Genomic DNA, 20,082 nt, shown 5'->3' with positions numbered 1-20,082 from the left:
TTTCACACCTAAATAACAAACAATTATGAACTAGAGAACTATTAACATGAAAATCCTGATCAAAACACTGAAAATTAAAACTTGCTCAACACACACTTTGCTTTATTTCAAATAATTAGAAAGCTGCTGACATTTTGTTTATGTTACTTGGTGCTGAGAACATTACCTTTGTAACACCAGGATGCAGCTGAAAATAGTATTTCAAATCTGAAGATATTTTTGAAGGAATCTGGGACTTGAACATTGCTTCCTTCTACACATGGTTTAGAAAAAGCTACTTACAAAACACTTACCATATTACTTCCAGTATACAGAGACTTCTGTCAACAGCAGATAAATCCATACCTGCATTCTATTCCCATGGATTCTTGGCTTTGAATAGGATGACAGAGCAGCATACTTTGCCACAATCTCTATATTATGTTCTATGCTTGGTGAACAGATCTGTGATGCGAGGAAAGTAATTTTTGTTTTCTCTTCCAAGGTTTACAGCTCAGTTGTAGAAGGTAGCAAAATCAGCTGCCAGACCGAGAACTGAATAAATTCATGCTGTATACTGTGGGTTTTACACTCAAATGAACCCCACAGTACTGATCACACATCCCAATAGCTCCCCTCATGCAACAGCCACACACACACTCGCACACAATGGGTAAACAATAAGTGTTGGTACTGCCTGATTTCCAGTTCCCCACCTGAGGAGGCTGAATGAAGCCCCACCCAGATGAAATTTGTTTATTCAATATGCAGTGGCGATTGGATCATAGAAATTGTAGGTTTGCAATAGTTCAGATAGTCATTAAAATGACTCTCAAGCAGGCAGGCAGGCCCCAGTAGTACTAGGTAGGCTCAAAACTATGCAAACAATATCCAGCATGCTTAAGCTAAACAGATTGTTCAGTTCATTGATGTAATCTCAGTGTACTTCAAACTGTTGCCATAGTCACTTGAGTAAGCCATCTGCTCTTCAAATATTAATTAAAATGCTATACACATGCATATCTCTTTCTCAAAAAACCTTGTAAGTCGATTTGCCAGAGTCCTGACTAAGAGGCAGTACTAACAGCTGTGAACTTCTGTCATACAAGTGGATGAATCACCAAGGGGTTTCCAGTACAGTACTTCAATGTAAAGCAACAGTTGCTGTACTCTGTGGCAAGTACTTCTATTCTGAATTGATTATCTAATTAATTTGTAAACCATGAGGCTATAGTGGATATTTGTTATTGCAAACACAAAATGAGTACTAACCAAACAGTATAAATTTTGTTAACAGGATAATTACAAACATAATACTGTAGTGCCCAATAATGTAATGTTTTACAGGTCTCAGAATAATTAACATCTGATTAAATAAAGCATCTTAAAGATTTGCAAACTGGACACAAAATTATATGGAAGCAGTAATGAAATTGCTAATTTGTTATGGTACTAAAACACCAAATGCTCTACAGTCTCATATCTCCACTGTACCTTTTGAGTCTTTTGAACCTACATTTCAAAATAACCTATTTGGTGCAACAATTTTTTTCTTCTACAGAACTTGCTTAATAGATGATTAACAATTCAAACTAGTTTGTTCAGGAAATAGAAAAAAGTCAAAACCACGGCATTTACACCAGTTATTGAGAAAGTGGTAGCTGGATACTTAAGACATAATAAGATTGGGCAGAGTCAGCATGGATTTATCAAGGGACATTATATTTGATAAATGCTAGCTTTTTGAGGTTGTAACCAGCAGCGTTGATTGGGGGAACAAGTGAACGTGAAGTACTTGTGCGCATTTTGAAGCCATTTTAGATGATGTGCCACACAAGTGGTTACTTGTGGGAGCAATGTACAGGTATGGATTGGGTATTGGTTCACACAGAAAACAATGGGAATGAACTGTCATTTTAGAGTGCAGAGATTGTGATTAATGGGATGTCACCAAGATTTGCGCAACATGCATTAATGTTTTGGAAAGAAGACCAAATGTAATATGGCCAAGTTTGCTGATGATACAAAGCTGGGTGGCAACGTGGGCTGTGAGAAGGATGCAGACGGAAGACAGTGCAAAAAATGTGGTAATTTCTTTGGTGGAAAAATGTAACAAAACGTTTTTTTTTACAAAAAACGCAAGCGATCAAAAGCCCTTTGTATTCAGTGGGACTGGGTGCACTTTGTACACATCACTGTACAATAGCATGCGGGTACAGCAAACACTGAGAAAGGCAAACCCAGAATTTTTCCCTTTACTGTAAGAGGATTTGAGTACAAAGTAAAGACACCTTTCTGAAAATAATCAGGGTCCTGCTAAGTCCATAACTGGAACTCTGCATACAGGTCTGGTCTCCACAACCAAACAAAAAGGGTGTGCTTGCTACAAGGAGGAACAATGAAAGTTCACCAGGTTGATTCCTAGTATGTGGGGTTCCCCCTTTGAGGACAGATTAAGCAGACTGGGCCTAGAGGATTTAGAAACATGAGAAGCAACCTCATTGAAACATATAAATTCTTATGGGTTTAACGCAACATTCCCCTTGCTGGGGTATCTAGGTCCAGTGGTCACAGTCAAATAGGGGGTCAACCATTCAGGACTGAGTGAGAGAAATTTCCATCCAATGAGACAGTAAATCTTTGGAATTTTCATGCCAAGATGGCTGTGGAAACTTGGTCACTGAGTTTACTCAGGACAGAGATTGTCATGTTTGGATTTTAAGGGAACAGTACCATCTGTTGCATATGATAGTTACCAATCTGTTTATCTGCAGCTTACTAATAAACTTTTAATTACCCTTACTCACTTAGTGAGGCCTGCTGCTGTGGCTTCCACTCCATATTTTCCTCTTGCTCATTCATTTGGTTTAATTTCCCAGGGTGCCCGTCAATATCTGTTGAAATAATGAAGAAATACGTATCATGACATTGTTGAAAGAATATAAACAGGCCACAGCCAACCCTAAACTAGTACAGGCAAGACAGCTAAAACAAACCATTGGCCAGGACTGCTGATGAATGCAATCCTTAAAGACTAGATGTACCTTGAGTTGACCCAAGGACAAGATTCTATACGAGGAAAAATCCCTGTACCTGCCAAGACAGATGTAGGGAAAAGGTAATTTTTGCCTTGCAGGTTTGTTTATTGTGTTTCAAAAATTCTATTTGCACCAGATATCATCTTTACAAGGCAGATTAATAGACTTTCAAACTTGAATGGAGAGAGCAGGCATAAAAATGGAGAGATAGGTGCTGTTTAATGAAAAAAAAATTAAACAATAAGATGGGAAGACTCTAGAATGGTCCCCTCTCACTCCTACCACAATTTCCCAACTAGCTCTCTGCTGTAGTCACTACTTCACGCCTCTGCTCAAGCCATTCAATGCTCTGCCTGAATAACTAAAAGCAGATCATTCTAACTTTTGCCAACAGTACAAACAAGGTGTTATCGGATTTGTCTTTCATTTTACACCTTTCACGAATGTTATTTCCTTTCACTTTGTTGATGATGCAGTGGACACAATGTTTCTGATGTGTAATTTCTGTGCACCTGAAGTCTTTTTCTTAAAGGTCAGTGCTATCTCAGAAAGGGATTTACATTCATATGATTTTTGGTGCCCAAGGATAATTGTGGTTGAAATGAGAGACATGCTAGGTTTAGGGTAACACCAAAACTATTTCTCATATGAAAAAATCTTTTTTTTAAAAAGAAAATTGAGCACGAGTGACCAAACTCCCATTATCAAGAGCTATTTTGAAATAATTTAAACCAGACCATTTTTATTTGATACACAGAAAATAATGAATGAAGACAGGCAAAGATGTTGACAATTATATAGGGATCCTTCTGCTTGCAAATGGTGGAGCACTGATGTTTAATAAACTGAAAAAATTAATTGTGACATCGGGGATTATTCAGATCCAGGTATGGCTCTTAAATGTCCCTTGTGGATAGAATGTTACTGTTGGAATTAATCAGGCAATAATGACAAATCAGTACTAATAAGCTTCACTCTGCTTGTGCAGCCAGGATCTCCCCATCTGATGGGGCATTGATTTTCAGTGTTATTCTTAGAAAGATTAAAGAATCCCAGTCACAGTGATGGGTCTTCTTAGCTAATGAAGCAAGCAAGCAAATGATCAAAACTGCTTGGAGTATTGCTAGCCTCTGGCTCAGATAAACAAATCCACCACAGAAGAATGAATTGGTTCCAATCTTATAGAACACAGTACAGCAGAGCCGAACTAATCGCTTCTGCCTGCACAATGTCCAAATCCCTCCATTCTCAGCACATCCATGTGCCTATCTAAGAGCCTGTTAAACACCTCTATCGTATCTGCCTCCATCACCACCCCGGCAGCACATTCCAGGCACCCACCACTCTCTGTAAAAAAAACTTGCCCTGCACATCTCCTTTGAACTTACCCCCTCTCACCTTAAATGCATGTCCTCTAGTATGAAACATTTCAACCCTGGGGAAAAGATACCGCCTCTTTATTCTATGTTTCTCATAATTTTACAAACTTCTATCAGGTCTCCTCTCAGCCTCTGACGCTCCAGAGAAAACAAACCAAGTTTGTCCAACCTCTTCTTATAGCACATGCCCTCTAATCCAGGCAGCATCCTGGTAACCTCTTCTGCACCCTCTTCACAGCCTCCACATCCTTCCTACAACGGGGCAACCAGAATTGAATGCAATTCTCCAAATATGGCCTAACCAGTTTTATAAAGCTGCAACCTGTGTAGCCATTTTCATGGAACTATGGACTTGGACCTCAAGATCCCTCTGTACATCAATGTTAAGGGTCCTGCCAACACAAAATACACGATCTTGGAGTTACTTCAAATCCCCCAAAAGATTGTCTTTTTTCTCTAAAGAGGACTGTTGTTTTTTTTTTACAGACCAGCATAGTTTTGAGCTAGCAATGAGTGGGTAACAAGCAGCAAGATCTCAACATTGTAGATTAGTAATCAGCACAAGTCACGTTAAAATGTGAATGTACTGATAGGATCTTCATGGCCACAACATAAACCAAGGGAAGACAGCCCCATTAGCTCAAGTTGCAGAAATGAGCTCCCTGGAACCAAAGCGAGTTCTGACATTTAGCCTCTGCTTTCTGGTATTTTCAGTTGAACACCAACATTACTTGCAATCTACCTGGACTCCTGTTTCCCTTCACTTTTTAAAAAAAATGAAGAGTTTTGGGAGCAAAATTTCCATCACACTGTATTCAAAGAAAACTCCAGTTCAGCTTCTTGCTGTTCTTTGACTACTAGTGCATCTAACCGTTACAGCAGTTAGAAATAAGATTAGTGTGCCCGCAAACTTTAAAAATGCACAAACAAAAAAGTTCAATAAAACGTAATAGACTCTATTTCTCAGCTTTCGCTACCAATTATATTGGTTGAACTTTGTTGATTCCATAATGCTAGTAAAATGTTAGCCTTGCTAATGTTCCCTCATTTCAGTGTACATATAATATTAACATTGCCTTATGCCAATTAATCATCTGAGAGTTTTTCATCAGAGTGATGCAGCTTCTCGCCAGCTACCGATTAAAGTAATATGGTTTGGCTATTTCACTTGTGACAATGGAAGGAAGCTTCATTTTCACAAAGCATGATTAGCAGATTTAGCTATCAATTATCTCAACTTTGTTCAAGGTGAAGACTTATGCCAACTCCATAGTTTGTACAAGTGGACCTTAAAATGTTGTTGCAGTGTCCTGTTCTTTGTTTTTCCCAGAAGCTGCCAAGAATGTCATTAGCAAAGAGCTCAAAGCTACTAGTTGTATCCAGAATGAATAGAATTTCAAAATTCCTTTGACCATCTTTTTTAAAATAACAATCAGGCTATGTGAATGGAGACATTGTGTGTTATTTCTGTCAGGACAGTATTCCTAAAATTTATGCCTTACACTTAACACAAACAAGTGAGCTCAAGTGATAAAGCAAATGTACCCAAGCAAAAATCAGTAGAGTTAACACAAAGAGAGGAAGCAAATAGATACAATTTAAAATTTAAAACGTAAAGTTGCTTTTAGGCAGAATTAAATATGTTGGGCTGGGCAACTAAATGCTTGAGAACACAAAATTAAGAATCTTGCCTTGGAGACTTCAGCCAAGAGATCATAGTTCGAAGGTGAAAACTATAAACTGTTCCTAACCACCTTACAAGTGAATCTGCTTTCTTTCTTTAGTTAGAAGCTTAAAAAAAACACTAACTAACACCAACTTCCTTATCAGCTGTTTATAGCTTCACATTTTTTTTTATAAGTTTTTCTGACAGATGTTAGGCTTTAATTATGTAAAAATTAAATAAAAATGAAGACAGTCACCTCATCTTAACAAGAACTCAGAATCTAGTAGGATATAATTCAGACATGGTAAAACTTATGTAGATTCAGATTTTGAAATTTGTGTTCTAAATTCCCTCTTTACAATATTTTTATTAATTCCACAAAGAAAATACAGAATACATGAATCAGAAAGGGGATAAAATACTACTAAATACATTGTGTTAAATCATACTTGAAATCACAATACCCCATATTGGTAATCAAAAATGATAATTGATTAATAATGAATAAATTGGAATAATTTTATTATAAAAAAATCTAAACCCACTACCAAGACTGAAGCTGTTTGGTAAAAAAAAACAAGGAAAAACCCTTAACACATAATAATATTAGCCAATATCTGTACTTTAACCACCAACGGCTTTGAAAATAGTTCAAAAAAGGTCCCCACAATGTTTGAAAGTCTAAGTTAGATTCAGAAACTGAACAACGGATCTTCTCTAAATTTAGGTATGACATAACATCCTGTAGCCATTGAACATGAGTGGGGGGAGTAACTTCCTTCCATTTAAGCAACACAGCCCTCCTGCCTATAAGAGAAATAAAGGCCAATGTGTAGATCAGAAGTCTCCAAAGTTATATCTTTTTCTCCAACAATCCCAAATAATGCAGTCAATGGATTAGGCTTAAAATTTATTTTAAAAAGCACAGAAAAAGTTTGATAAACCTCTATCCAGTATTTCTTAAGACTCAAACATGTCCAAAACATGTGGATTAAAGAAGCCTCTCTGTTATTGCATTTATCACAATAAGGAGATATATCCGAATAAAAACGAGACAGCTTGTCTTTGGACAAGTGAGCTCTATGGACCACTTTAAATTGAAGGAGGGAGTGACGGGTGCATAATGAAGTATCGACCAATTTAAAAATTCCATTCCAAGTTTCCTCAGAAATTGAAATCTGCAAATCTTGTTCAAGCATTTTTAATTTTGTCTAAAGGAGCCTTACTCATTCCTAATAACCTACCATAAATATTAGATATTGAGCCATCATAAAAAGGCTTCAAATTAAAAATTACATCTAGTAAGTTCTTATCAGGACTCATAGGAAATGTGTGTAATTGAAATCGGAGAAAGTCTCTAATTTGTAAATATCGAAAAAAATAGGTTTTTGGTAAACTATATTTAGTTGACAATTGTTCAAACAAAGAGAGATTTCCTCCAACAAACAGATCTTGAAAACAAGTAATACCCGATCTGTCCCACTCTTTAAAAACTACTTCAGTCATAGAAGGTTTAAAAAAAATAGAAAAAATGGGACTAGACGAAGAAAATCTCAATAAGCCAAAATATTTTCTAAGTTGTAACCAAATCCTCAAAGCATGTTTAACTACCCGTGTTCTAAATCCCTGTCAATACTTTGCATCAACATTTGAAAAGATGTTTTAAAAATACTGAAGTAGCAGTTTAGCACTTAGCCAGCAAACAGCATGAAAGTTTCGTGAGAATTCTGCATGTAGTCCATGTTTGGACAGCTAGAGACATCTTCCACAGACATAGCCAACACTAGGCAAAAAGCCCTAGCTTTTGAGGATGACAAAACATCCCAAAACTTTAATGGTGTTGGATGGCAGATGAAATAATGGGCAAGTTCTACAGTGGATGGCCCTGCCACCATTAGTAGCCATCTTGCCTCTGAAATGGGAAGGCTCAAGTTTATCTTGAGCACTAGAACCTAGGCTAGTTCATGATTGTATTGGGGAATGCCACAACAGCAATCTTTTAGCCGAGATGTTAATACCTGGGTCTCTTGTACTCACTCCTGTGGATGTAAAGACCCTGTAGCACTAGGAGTTACCTCCAGTGTCCTGGCCAATACATTATCTGATCACATATTGCTCTCAATAGGAGCTTGCTGTGTGCAAATTGGCTGGCATATTTCTTACATATGAAAGTATACCATTAGTTGCACAGCATCTTGGGATATTCTTGTACTGAAATACCCTGAGTTCAGAAGAGGTAATGACTTAAATTAAAAAGAGAATTGTATAGTGAAGCCAGATTTGGAAAGATCACAAGAGAGCAACAGCTCAGAATAATTTTACAAAAACAACATGAAACCATGCAACTGCTGGCCAGCTGGCACAGTAAACTGGAGTTTTAAATTAATGACGTGCTAAGGTGAGAAAATAAACTAAAAAAATGTTGGAGGAAGAAGCACTTTGCAGAAAACATCAGCCACAACATGGTGCTAATCACACTCACATCATTAATTGCCACATGCAGTTAGCCTAGAAATAGGTCTTTTGGGGATACATGTGTGATTGAGTTTAAGGGGTTACATGGGCAACTGTGTCTACAAAACTAGATGCCCCCATAATTGGATAACCAAGGAGTGCACACAACTGATTTAGTGACTGTTGTGAAGATTCCCTAACTCCCTCCCAAGTATAAATTTCTAAGAGAACAAAAAAGAAAATGTTAAGATTAAGGAAGAGGAGGGAAAATTATTACTAAGCCATTCAAGATATAACCACTCAAAGGTCTAAAGTAACACAGAGCCTTCCTCTGTGTCCAGGGACAAAAATTATACAGCCCTTTTGCAATTTTGCTGCAACCTCTCTATTACATTGAGCAACAATCTGCTGGAGGAAGTCAGCAGGTCAAGCAGCATCTGCGGGAGGAAAGGAGGCTGTTGACATTTCGGGGCGAAACCCTGGGAGGAAAAGAACTGTCGACATTTTGGGTCAGTCCTGATGCAGGGTTTCAACCCAAAACGCCAACAATTCCTTCCCTCCCACAGATGCTGCTCGACCTGCTGAGTTCCTCCAGCAGAGTGCTGCTCCAGATTCCAACATCTGCAGTGTCACGCCTCTATTGTACTGCTCTTTCTTTCTCAATCTTTTTATTAGTTTCCAAATTAATACAGATTAATATATAACATCAATGATTGTACATGTAATACAAAGAGATCAAGAGCAATCATGACATAATCATAAAAAGTAACAAAATATAAAAAAATCTTTAGATCTCACGATCTCTTAGTAGATGAATATAGTATAAAAAAGAAAAAGATTTATTGTATATATTTTTAAAAATCCCCAAATCAATAAAAAAAATTGTAAATATAACAAACTAAACTATAAAAATTTCAAGAAAAGAAATGAAAAAAAAAGAAAGAAAAAACGGGACTGAAATTTCTCAATAAAAACAGAGCAATATTATGTCGTCAACTCCGTTCCTTTAAATTGAAAAGTTATTGAAAAGGGATCTACATCATATGAAAGTATTGAATAAACAGACTCCAAATGTCTTCAAATTTAAGCGAAGGATCAACAGTACCACTCCTAATTTTTTCCAAGTTTAGACATGATATAGTTTGAGAAAACCATTGAAAAATAGTAGGGGGTATTGGATCCTTCCCCTTAAGCAAAATGGATCATTTGGCCATTAATGTAACAAAGACAATCATACGGTAAGCGGAAGCAGATAAATGGCCAGACTCTATTGTTGGTAGTCCAAAAACTGCAGTGATAGGGTGAGGTTGTAATTGTACTGTTGACTTGCTTTTGATTCAGTGAACTGAAATGGTATTGCCAAATCCCAAAGCTTTAAATCTTACAACTGGCTAAATTATACACTCAAAGCATTTATTATAGTTTTATTATGGTTTGCATTGGAACTTTCACTATGATTATGCAAGGTTTTTCCACTGGAGCACAGGAAACAGATTCACTCAACTCCCACGTGTCTGTTATTTGGTTAAGCAATGCGTCAACTATAGAACCTTCAGGTTAGTTTTCAAATTGCTTCATCGCCTGGCTCCTTCCCCTTGCTGGTCTCACCCAACCCATCAGCACTTCAAACCCCATCTCCAAATTTAATTGCTCCTCCATTGGCAAATATGCTTTGGATGTCAAGGCTCAACGCTTCTAGATATCTGCCCTATTACCTCCTTCGTTTGATAAATCATTCTGTGACGTGCTTTGGGATAATTTGCTACATTAAAATAAAAAGGCTATTCATCCCGAATAGTCTTTGGCATTATATAAGTAGGCACAAAACATACGATTTAAGATAGATATATAGATAGACTTGCACGTTAATATTTACCACTGGATTGACTATTGGGTTGATCCTGCTCAGAACAGCGTTGAGCCCCATCCTCACCAATCACAACACAGATCTCCGCTACCTCACGTGCGTTTTCATTAACGTTATTGTTGCTCTTGTGATCTTTGGATTCATCTTGCCACAACTCAGCATTCACTTCACTCTCATCATCTCTTTTTTCAGTCTTTATTGCTGCATCAAGGGAACTCATTGTGTTGGCCTTTATCCAGCACTTCTTAAAATTTTGGTCAGAATCAGATGGAGTCACTGCAACAATTCTTTCCAATTCTGTTAGGGGAAAAATATATATTAATGTCTGTATTTGCTTCCCTAGCTAATTTTATATTTTTAGTGATAAATCAATATACAAGGTAAATGACTTCAATTTTTTAATTCTTTTCAAACCCTCTGTAGCTTTAGTTTGGTTAGAAAGCTCTCAGCTTCTAATTAGCTTATTTTTCACTTGACTGAGGAAAAATAGTGCAGTTCATCAATGGCATCATCAGTTTATGCCTGACTTCTATTACTTGCCAATAATGACATTCTTAAGAATCACCTCCAAATACCTTCCTCATACCCAAGATGAGTCTTTCAAAACCATTTCCTAGAGATACAAGCACAAAATCTACACTACACTTTGGTACAATGCTAAGGGAACTGGTGTCAGAGATTCTGCATTTTACGTAAGACATTCAACTGAGAGTCCTCTGTCCTCCCACCTAAAAGAATCCAAGGCACCATTTTGAATAATAGGGAAATTCTTCTTACCATTGTCTTATTATATTCTCAACCAACAGTTACAAGAAATTTCATCATTAGCATCACCAGTTTGCTAAATTTAAATTGGTTCTTTGAGATATGAAATTCACTCTTAAGATCTCACTCTTCAGCTCTTAAGACTGGATGGAATGTCTATATGAAATCAAACATACCTTCATTAAAAAGAATGAGGAAAGAAGAAAAGAAATCTGCATTTTTATAATATTGTTACTGAATATATTATTTTAGAGATGCTGGTCAAACCTTGATCAGATCACTAAGATATCTTTTGTTTTTCTTCGCAGTGTCCTGGGATCTCTTACATCCACCCAAATAGCCTAGTAAGATGTCTCAAAGGATGCTGCTCATCTGATGATGTAGTGTCCCTATGGCACTCCGGCAAAGTATCAGGCTACATGCTTCATTCAGCTTCCTGCAATCTAAAATTCCAATTATTAATTCAGTCTACCTATTCTAACAAGTCTGCCATTTTGAACTTTATATGTAGATGCACAACACTATATGGGAACTTAACTTCAGAGATCCTCAGCTGGTCAGGCAGCAGATATGGAGATGGAAACAACGGCAACATTTCAGAACAATCACTTTTCATCAGAAGAGATACCTTCCATCTCTGGTTCTTACCAATGTGCATGAATATGTTAAGTGCATTAATATAAACAAGCTATGTCAAAAAATGCACTAAAAATAAAAGCTAGAAGCTTACTTATCTCATTGCAATAAAGAACCTGTCAGCTTGAGTCATCCAATCAGCAAAGTAATTTTTTTTTTGCAAGTTTTCCAGGTATAATGGAAAATACATTACAGCATCCAAAAATGTTGTGCTTCAAGGAGAGATTAAGGTTCAACATAAAAAGTTACATGCTGAGTTCAGGAAAAGAAATTGCATTTTTATAGCAATCATCATGGCTTCCAGACATCCCAAAAAACCTTAAGAAATGAATTATTTTTGATGTGATCACTGCTATCATAAATGAAATGCAGCAGCCAGCTGGCTTACAGTAAGACCCAACAATGTAATTACTTTTTTTGAGGAATTAAGAGATATTCAGCAGAATATTGAGGAAGGATCCCCTGTTCTACTTCAAAAAATGCCATGGTATATTCTTGTTTAATGTCAGGCATACCTCAAGGGACAACTCTGATTCAATGCTCCCTCAATATCACACTAGAGAACCAGCTTTGATTATTAAGATACTAGCCAGACTTATCCTTTAGACAAATAAATTATTGATGTGCATTAAATAGTGTCAAGCTAATGGTGAATATACTGCCCACAAATTCATATCATTGCATGCCAGTTATCTTCCTAAGATTTTAAGGTTAATAACAATGAATTTCGGACCTTTGATTTCAAATCAATAACTAAACATGGCAGCAAATATATAAATTTCTAATAAACTTTCAAAAGAATGTAGGGGCATTAAGTACTTCTACAATTTAGAGAATTTTTACTGTTTTTTTTAAATAAGCATCATGAAATCTAACTTCAAAATCGATGAAAACTACAAACCAACCAATACAAATTGGTGAAATTCTCAGACGTCATTTTCTTTATTAGACTTCCTATTTACTTAAATTATCTTCTAAAATTAGTTCAAAACTCAGATTCAGAGACATCTCACCTTTTTATGTCATTTCTCCAAAAATTCAACTTTCCATATGACATTTCTTTATTGAAAAATGAATTTCAAAAATGCTACACTTTCACTTCTAATAAAATCTTACTCTCCTCACAATGTTGTCTGAGAGATTTGGGGAGCTTGCACAGTCTGCTTAATGGTAGGATCCCTTCCAATGTCACTTTATTTCTGTATGTCACTATGAGATTTGCTTACAAGAGCAGTCATGCAAGCTGATCTCTTCACAGATGTCAGACTAATTACAAATTACTTCAATTTAAAGTGACAATATTCCTTTACAAAATAATATAAATTTTGAATGGATATTCCTATTTCTTCCTTTGCAGTATAAGCAGCAGCTAGAATGCAAGTATTGGATTGCCTGTTTATGGGGAAACACCCACAAGCTATCTAGTTCTGATGTTTGGCTGTCAATCTAGAACACCTTGAACATTTTTGGTCAAGGTATACCGCACAATTCCAGAGACTGATTTCTGGGATGAGGGAATTGTCTATCAAAACAACTTTTTTAATGGAATGGGGGCTAGAAGAATATTTCCCTTGGATAATGGCAAAAACCAGAGGCAATCTTGGAATAAGACCACATGTTTCTCAATTTAAGGAATATTTGAAAGGAACGAGGTTGCTTAGCTGCTGAATATATTCAAAACTGATGTAAATTTTGGTTGGGTTGCAGGTTTTTGAATAATTCTCCCCCCACACTGAATTCTTGACAATAAATGATAGCTCTAAAATAAGCAGCTCAAAAATAAATTCATCATGAATGTCAGTGCCTTGGTGCCTTAGGAATAGAATCCATGCTGGCTAGCAACAAGAAATCCACACACTACCACTCATTGACAAGACTCAAATGTCGCCAGGTACTACATACTCTCTCCCATCATTCTTTAGTATAATTATGTTGAAAATAATTAGTTTTTAAATTCTTATCCTAATATTTCCATGTGCTTAAATCCCTGCTTCAGTCATGCTGTTGCTTCTACTGTTTGTCATCCACCAATATGTTTCATTATTTCTCCCCCTCCCCACTCACTGCTTAACAGATTAAAGTATTGTTTAGGCTAAATTACTTACCAATTCCCTTCCCTCACTTAAGAAATGTTGACCTCAAAGGTTGCGGTCTTGCGGGCAATGATAGGTACGACAGTGCATTGCACTATTCTACCACACAACTTCATAGCAACAGAAGCTGCCTACTCATAAGGTTTAGTGAAACCTCATTATTAAAAGCCGCAATATTTGCATTGAGCAACTTCAACCTCACTCACATTTGCAAGTTTTGCTTCAATTAAGATGGAATAACCCATTTGCTTCTTGCTGGAATATTTTCAAAGAAAACTCTTCAGGGAAACTTGCTGGTCTTCATTGAAGAGTGTCAGCTGAAATTTTGTTACACAAAAAAGTCTGCGCCTTTGTCAAGTATTGGTCACACATTCCAATATCTTCCACTTAAGTTCAAAGTTGGAGATATCAATTTCACACTCTAGTTGCTTTTAGATTTCATAATGATCATGGCAAACATCAACACCAGCACTACCAAGTTATTCCCCACTTTATCTCCAGGAACTTCTGCATTTGACAGCGTGTATGCAAAAATCTGCGACTTGCTTCCATTTAAATAGCTAAATGCCAATGGTTCAATTTGAAACTGTCTCGACAAACTGCATAACATCACTGATATGCTAGTTTTACCATGATCATAGGAAAGGGATTTGCAGCAATTTCAACTTGTCTTCATTCAGTATGATAAGGATTAAAGACAAGAGAAACAAGATGGTGGTGTTGAGGAAGATAACCTTGGTATTACAGTAACTCCCTGATATTTGAATGGGGAGGTCCGTGGTGTTTCCTACCTCACAAGGACAAGTACTTGGATAGGAAAGGAGCAGAGGGATACAGGCCTAATGCAGGCAAATGGGATTAGCGTCGATAGGCATCGCTGTCAGCATGGGCGAGTTGGGCCGGAAGGACTCATTGCTGTGCTCTACAACTCTGACATCTCCCCACCCCCACCCTCCCTGCAACTCCTTTTGACTCCTTCCCAGATCTGACAAAGAGCCTTTGACTTGGAACGTTAACTGTTTCTCTTCCCACAGATGCAGCATCAGATTTCCGGCATCTGCAGTTTTTTTTGATTTTCACAAAAGGTCCTCCCCAACTTACGACCACCTGATTTCTGTACAGCTAATATATACGATTGAGCTTTGGGAGGGAGACCAACCGGGTGGATCTGCTGGCTGCCACAGGACTGCAGACATCTTCTGCCGTGTGGGAACTCAGCCCGCGGACACATTTCCTACTTGCAAACTGTTTGGGTTACCAGCAGTTCGCAGGATTAGAACCCTGCTGTAACCTGGGGAGGACTTGTACCTTTTACATCCATGTGCAAGACTAGAAGGAGCCATGGCTCCAGGTTTTCTACTGAAAGACGTACCATTTTGTGTGGAACTTGCTTGGTCCTACAGTGATGTTCAGCCTGGATCAGTTACATGAAATCACTTGAGTGGGAATTCCAAGCTCATTCAACTGACTCAGGTTGCCAGAGAGACAGCCATGATTGCCAAATGCTCAAGGTGTAAGACCAATATTTAGATTTCAAGGAAACACCGCCTAAAGCTAGAGTCATTTTAACTTGTATGCATTGCGACAACCTTACAGATCCAAATGCACTCAATTTTTACATTGCACGATGCAAATATCTGTTAATATACTGCTCCTAGTATACTTGGAGAACTTCTACAGCATTGGTTCTGGTAAGAGATTTTTTGTTTTATGTCAGAGGCATTATGCCTTCTTATTTCCAATGTTAAGATGAAGCAGTATCCCTCAAAACCCAGGAAGCTTAACTATCCCTGTGTAAACATTGAGCAAGTTCAGTCAGAGTTCAATCGGTATTCAGGCTGCACATCAAAATACTGGCTCTGCTTTTAAAAATCAATTAGTAAGGTCATTTAAAAGGATGCAGGCATTCTGATCCTCATTTTTTTTAAATTTCTGAAGTTTAGCTTTACATTCCAAGTGACTATATTTGTTGATTCAAATTCCTTTCCACGTTAAAAAACAAAGTGATAATGGAAATATGATGGACAGGAAGTGCTCAGGTGTTTCCATGAATGAAGGCGAGCATGCCATATGCCTTCTTTACCACCCTATCTACTTATCCGGCTACTTTCAGGGAGCTATGGACTTGGACCCCAGGATCCCTCTGTACCTCAATGCTGTAAGGGTCCTGCCATTAACTGTATTCTTTCCCCTTACATTAGACCTTCCAGAGTGCAGCACCTCACACTTGTTCAGATTACAGTCCATTTGCTATTTCTCCACCCCTACATAACTGATCTATATTCTGCTCTATCCTTTTACAACCCTCTACACTGTCCACAACTCCATCAGCCTTTGTCATTTGCAAACTTACTAATTCATCCATCTATACATTTTCATCCAAGTCATTTATACATAATCACAAACAACAGAGGCTCCAGCACTGACCCCTGCAGAACACCACTGGTTATGATCCTCCAGACAGAATAACACCCTTTCACCACTACCTTGTCTTCTATGGACAAGCCAATTCTGAACCCAAATAGCCAAGTCACTGTGGATCCCATGTATCTTAGTCTTCGGTATTAGCCTACGAGGGACTTTATCAAACACCTCACAAAATTCCATGTACACAACATCCAATGCCCTACCTTCAATCACTTTTATTACCTCCTCAAAAAACTCGATCAAGTTTGCAAAACATGACCTGCCCCGTACAAAGCCATGCTGACTGCCCCTAATCAGGCCAGGCTTTTCCAAATACATTTAAATCTTATCCCTTAAGAATCCTCTCCAGTAGCTTCCCCACCACTGATGTGACGCTCACTGGCCTATAACTCCCTGAATTAAGCATCCTCTCCAATAGCTTCCCCACCACTGATGTGAGGCTCACTGGCCTATAATTCCTGAATTATCCCCATTTCCCTTCTTGAACAAAGGAACAATATTGGCTACACTCCAGTCCTCCGGGACCTCACCTGTTGGTAGTGAGGATACAAAAATCTTCGTCAAGACCACGGCAATCTCCTCTCTTGCCTCTTTCAGTAATCTGGGATATATCCCATCAGTCCCTAGGGGGACCTGATGCTCGTCAAAAAAACCAGCATCACTTCCTTCCTGATCTCACAATGCCCTAGCACATTAGCAGGCCCACACTGCTCCATCCTCCACGTCCTTCTCCTTGGTGAATACTGACGCAGAGTACTCATTTAGTTCCTCACCCACATCCCCTGACTCCAGGCATAAATTCCCTCCTTTATCCTTGAGTGGTTCTAACCTCTCCCTAATTATCCTCTTAATTTTTATGTAAGTATAAAATGCCCAAGGATTCGAAATTGGCTGTCTGGGAGAAGACAGTGGTAGTGGATGATTGTTTCTCAGACTAGAGGCCTGTGACTAGTGGTGTGCCTCAAGGCCACACTGTGCTGGGGCCATTGTTGTTTGTTGTCTATATCAATGATCTAGATGATAATGTGGTAAATTGGATCAGCAAGTCTGCTGATGACACTAAGATTGGAGGTGTAGTGGACAGCGAGGGAGGCTTTCAAAGCTTAGAGGGATCTGGACCAACTGGAAAAATGGGCCAGAAAATGGCAGATGGAACTTAATGCAGACAAGTGTGAGGTGTTGCATTTTGGAAGGATAAATCAAGGTAGGACATACACAGTAAATGGTAGGACACTGAGGAGTGCGGAGGAACAATGGGATCTGGGAGTTCAGATACATAATTCCCTGAAAGTGGTGTCACAGGTAGACAGGGTTGTAAAGGCGGCTTTTGGCATCCTGGCATTCATAAATCAAAGTATTTAGTATAGGGAGTTGGGATGTTATGGTGAGGTTGTACAAGACATTGGTAAGGCCAAATTTGGAGTATTGTGTGCAGTTCTGGTCACCTAACTACAGGAAGGATATTAGTAAGATTGAAAGAGTGCAGGGGAGATTTACTGGAATGTTGCCAGGTCTTCAGGAGTTGAGTTACAGGGAAAGATTGAACAGGTTAGGACTTTATTCCTTGGAGCGTAGAAGAATAAGGGGAGATTTAATAGAGGTTTACAAAATGAGGGGTACAGACAGAGTTAATGTGAGTAGGCTCTTTCCACCTAGATTAGGAGAGATAAGTACGAGAGGTCATGGCTTTAGAGTGAAAGGGGAAAGGTTTAGGGGGAACTTCTTCACTCAAAGAGTGGCGGGAGTGTGGAACGGGCTGCCATCTGATGTAGTAAATGTGGGCTCACTCTTAAGTTTTAAGAATAAATTGGATAGATACATGGATGGGAGAGGTCTGGAGGATTATGGACTGGGTGCAGGTAAATGGGACTAGTGGAATAAAGTTTCGGCACAGACTAGAAGGGCCCAATGACCTGGTTTCTGTGCTGTATGGTCTATGGTTCCATGGTTCTACTTGGGAGTTGAAAAACAGATTCTAGTATCAGCAGTGGTGGGGGGATGCAATTACAGAATGACAACATTACATAGGCAGTTTCCATTACGATGTGGACAAAAGGAATTTATAGTGGAAAAAGCATTGTCCAAATAAAATCCATCTGTTGCTATTCCCTTCTCTAATAACCTTATCCTAAACTGCTCCAATAGATATTATGGTCTTAAGCTCAAATCTCAACAGCACAAAGATACTGAAAACACACAAAAGCTGTATAATTAGAGTAGTGAAGACACTCTGGCAAAACTCTTGTTGCTGGCGGCTTGTTAAAACACTTAAACCACCAATAATGACAACATCAAAAGGACATAATTGATTTCCAAAATGAACTACTTAAATTTTCATGTGCCGTCTTTATGACCTACCCTTATAGGAAAAGACCGACTTTAACCAGCTCGTCAAAGGCATATTGCATCAATGGACATGGTAACCAATGATTAATATAAATTTTAAACCTTGCAAGCACAATAAATCAAAATTCTACATGTAAAAGTGAATGTTTCCATGAAAAATTGCAAAAGCTGAACAAATCAGTGAGACAATATATTCTTTCCAATTTTTTGTCACTTTTCTTCAGCCAAACAAGAACACACAGTATTTTGGTAACTATAAAAACATTAGAAGACTGCCCAATAGCACAAAAAATACCTCCACCAGAAGGGCTACAGTGGCTCAGGAAAGCACCATCACCCTAAAAGGCAGTAAGGGATAGGCATTGAATGTTGGCCAAGCCAGCGATGTCCACAGCACAAATGAATCTATACAAATGTACTTTCATTAACAGTTTTAGTTCTCCAAGTACACAGAAAATATAAAAACATTGCAAGGCTGTTATTCCAGAGGAAATGCATGTTTGTGATCAATCATAAAAAATTCCTCCAACAGCCTCGCAAGGAGGAGTTCCTGAGCATCTTCCGGCAATTTTAATTAGAAATGGAAATTAAAGCATCATGTTGCAAATTTAACTGCCAACACAACTCTGAACAAACTCCTGTCTAAAAACACATGTTTAAAGACAGGTATTTGCTTAAAGGCAACAATATTTCACAAGTAAGATTTGGCAGCCTAACATAACCTTTTGAACAATTGTGAAACAGGCACAAGAAGTTGAGATGCAGCTATTTTATTACCTGAAACATTTTAAAACAAAATATTGGCCATCTATCAGAATGCAAGCATACGTGCACATGTATGGTGTGTACACATACCCGTGTAATTTACCATTTGTGCATTACTGATAAAATGTCTCTGTTTTGTCAACTCTCTATTCCAATAGCATACTGCACAGCCATACCAGAGACACAAATTCCGAGGCTGTCATGATGCTGAGCTCTTTTTCCGCCGCCTCCTTCGGTAAGGAGTGCTCTCCCCCTTCCAATGACTGGGTCTCCCACCTCCAGCCCTCTTCCTCCACCTGGACTCCCCCACCAGGACTGTTACCTTCCCTGGACCTATTCATAGCTAACTGTCAGCATGACTTTTCTGTGGCCCTCACCAACTCTAACCTCACCCCTTCTGACACTGTTCTCCATGCCCTCCACACCAACCTTAATGCAGTCATCAAACCAGCTGACAAAGGTGGTGCCATGATAGTCTGACGCACTGACCTCTACCTTGCAGAGGCCAGACGCCAACTCTCGGACACTTCACCTACCTACTTCTGGACCATGACCCCACCGAGGACGACCAGGACATTATCTCCCGCACCACTGACCTCGTCACCTCGGGAGATCTACCCCCCTCCCCCCACCCCCACAGCTACCAACATGATAGTCCCACAACCTA

General features: G+C 38.5%; 1 protein-coding gene across 7 annotated transcripts in view; it reads right to left on the bottom strand.

Moving 5' to 3' along the window:
• Positions 1-20,082, bottom strand: part of znf618 (zinc finger protein 618) — a 70,256-nt gene that overhangs the window by 27,234 nt on the left and 22,940 nt on the right. For 3 of the 7 annotated variants that reach the window (XM_052037177.1, XM_052037175.1, XM_052037176.1), the window contains exons 2-3: positions 10,393-10,680; positions 2,787-2,873 (exon numbers count right to left, since the gene is read on the bottom strand). In XM_052037177.1, the coding sequence (XP_051893137.1) occupies positions 2,787-2,873; positions 10,393-10,603 (298 nt within the window). In that variant the 5' untranslated portion in view covers positions 10,604-10,680. Of the gene's footprint in view, positions 1-293; positions 445-2,786; positions 2,874-10,392; positions 10,681-20,082 lie in introns of those variants that run through there. The other 4 variants (XM_052037178.1, XM_052037179.1, XM_052037182.1 and 1 more) reach the window with 3 other exon arrangements.

The sequence above is a fragment of the Pristis pectinata genome, chromosome 23, assembly GCF_009764475.1.
Source record: "Pristis pectinata isolate sPriPec2 chromosome 23, sPriPec2.1.pri, whole genome shotgun sequence".
Classification (NCBI taxonomy): domain Eukaryota; kingdom Metazoa; phylum Chordata; class Chondrichthyes; order Rhinopristiformes; family Pristidae; genus Pristis; species Pristis pectinata.
The sequence above is the reverse complement of the archived record's forward strand: the minus strand, read 5'-3'. Positions and strand labels throughout refer to the sequence as shown.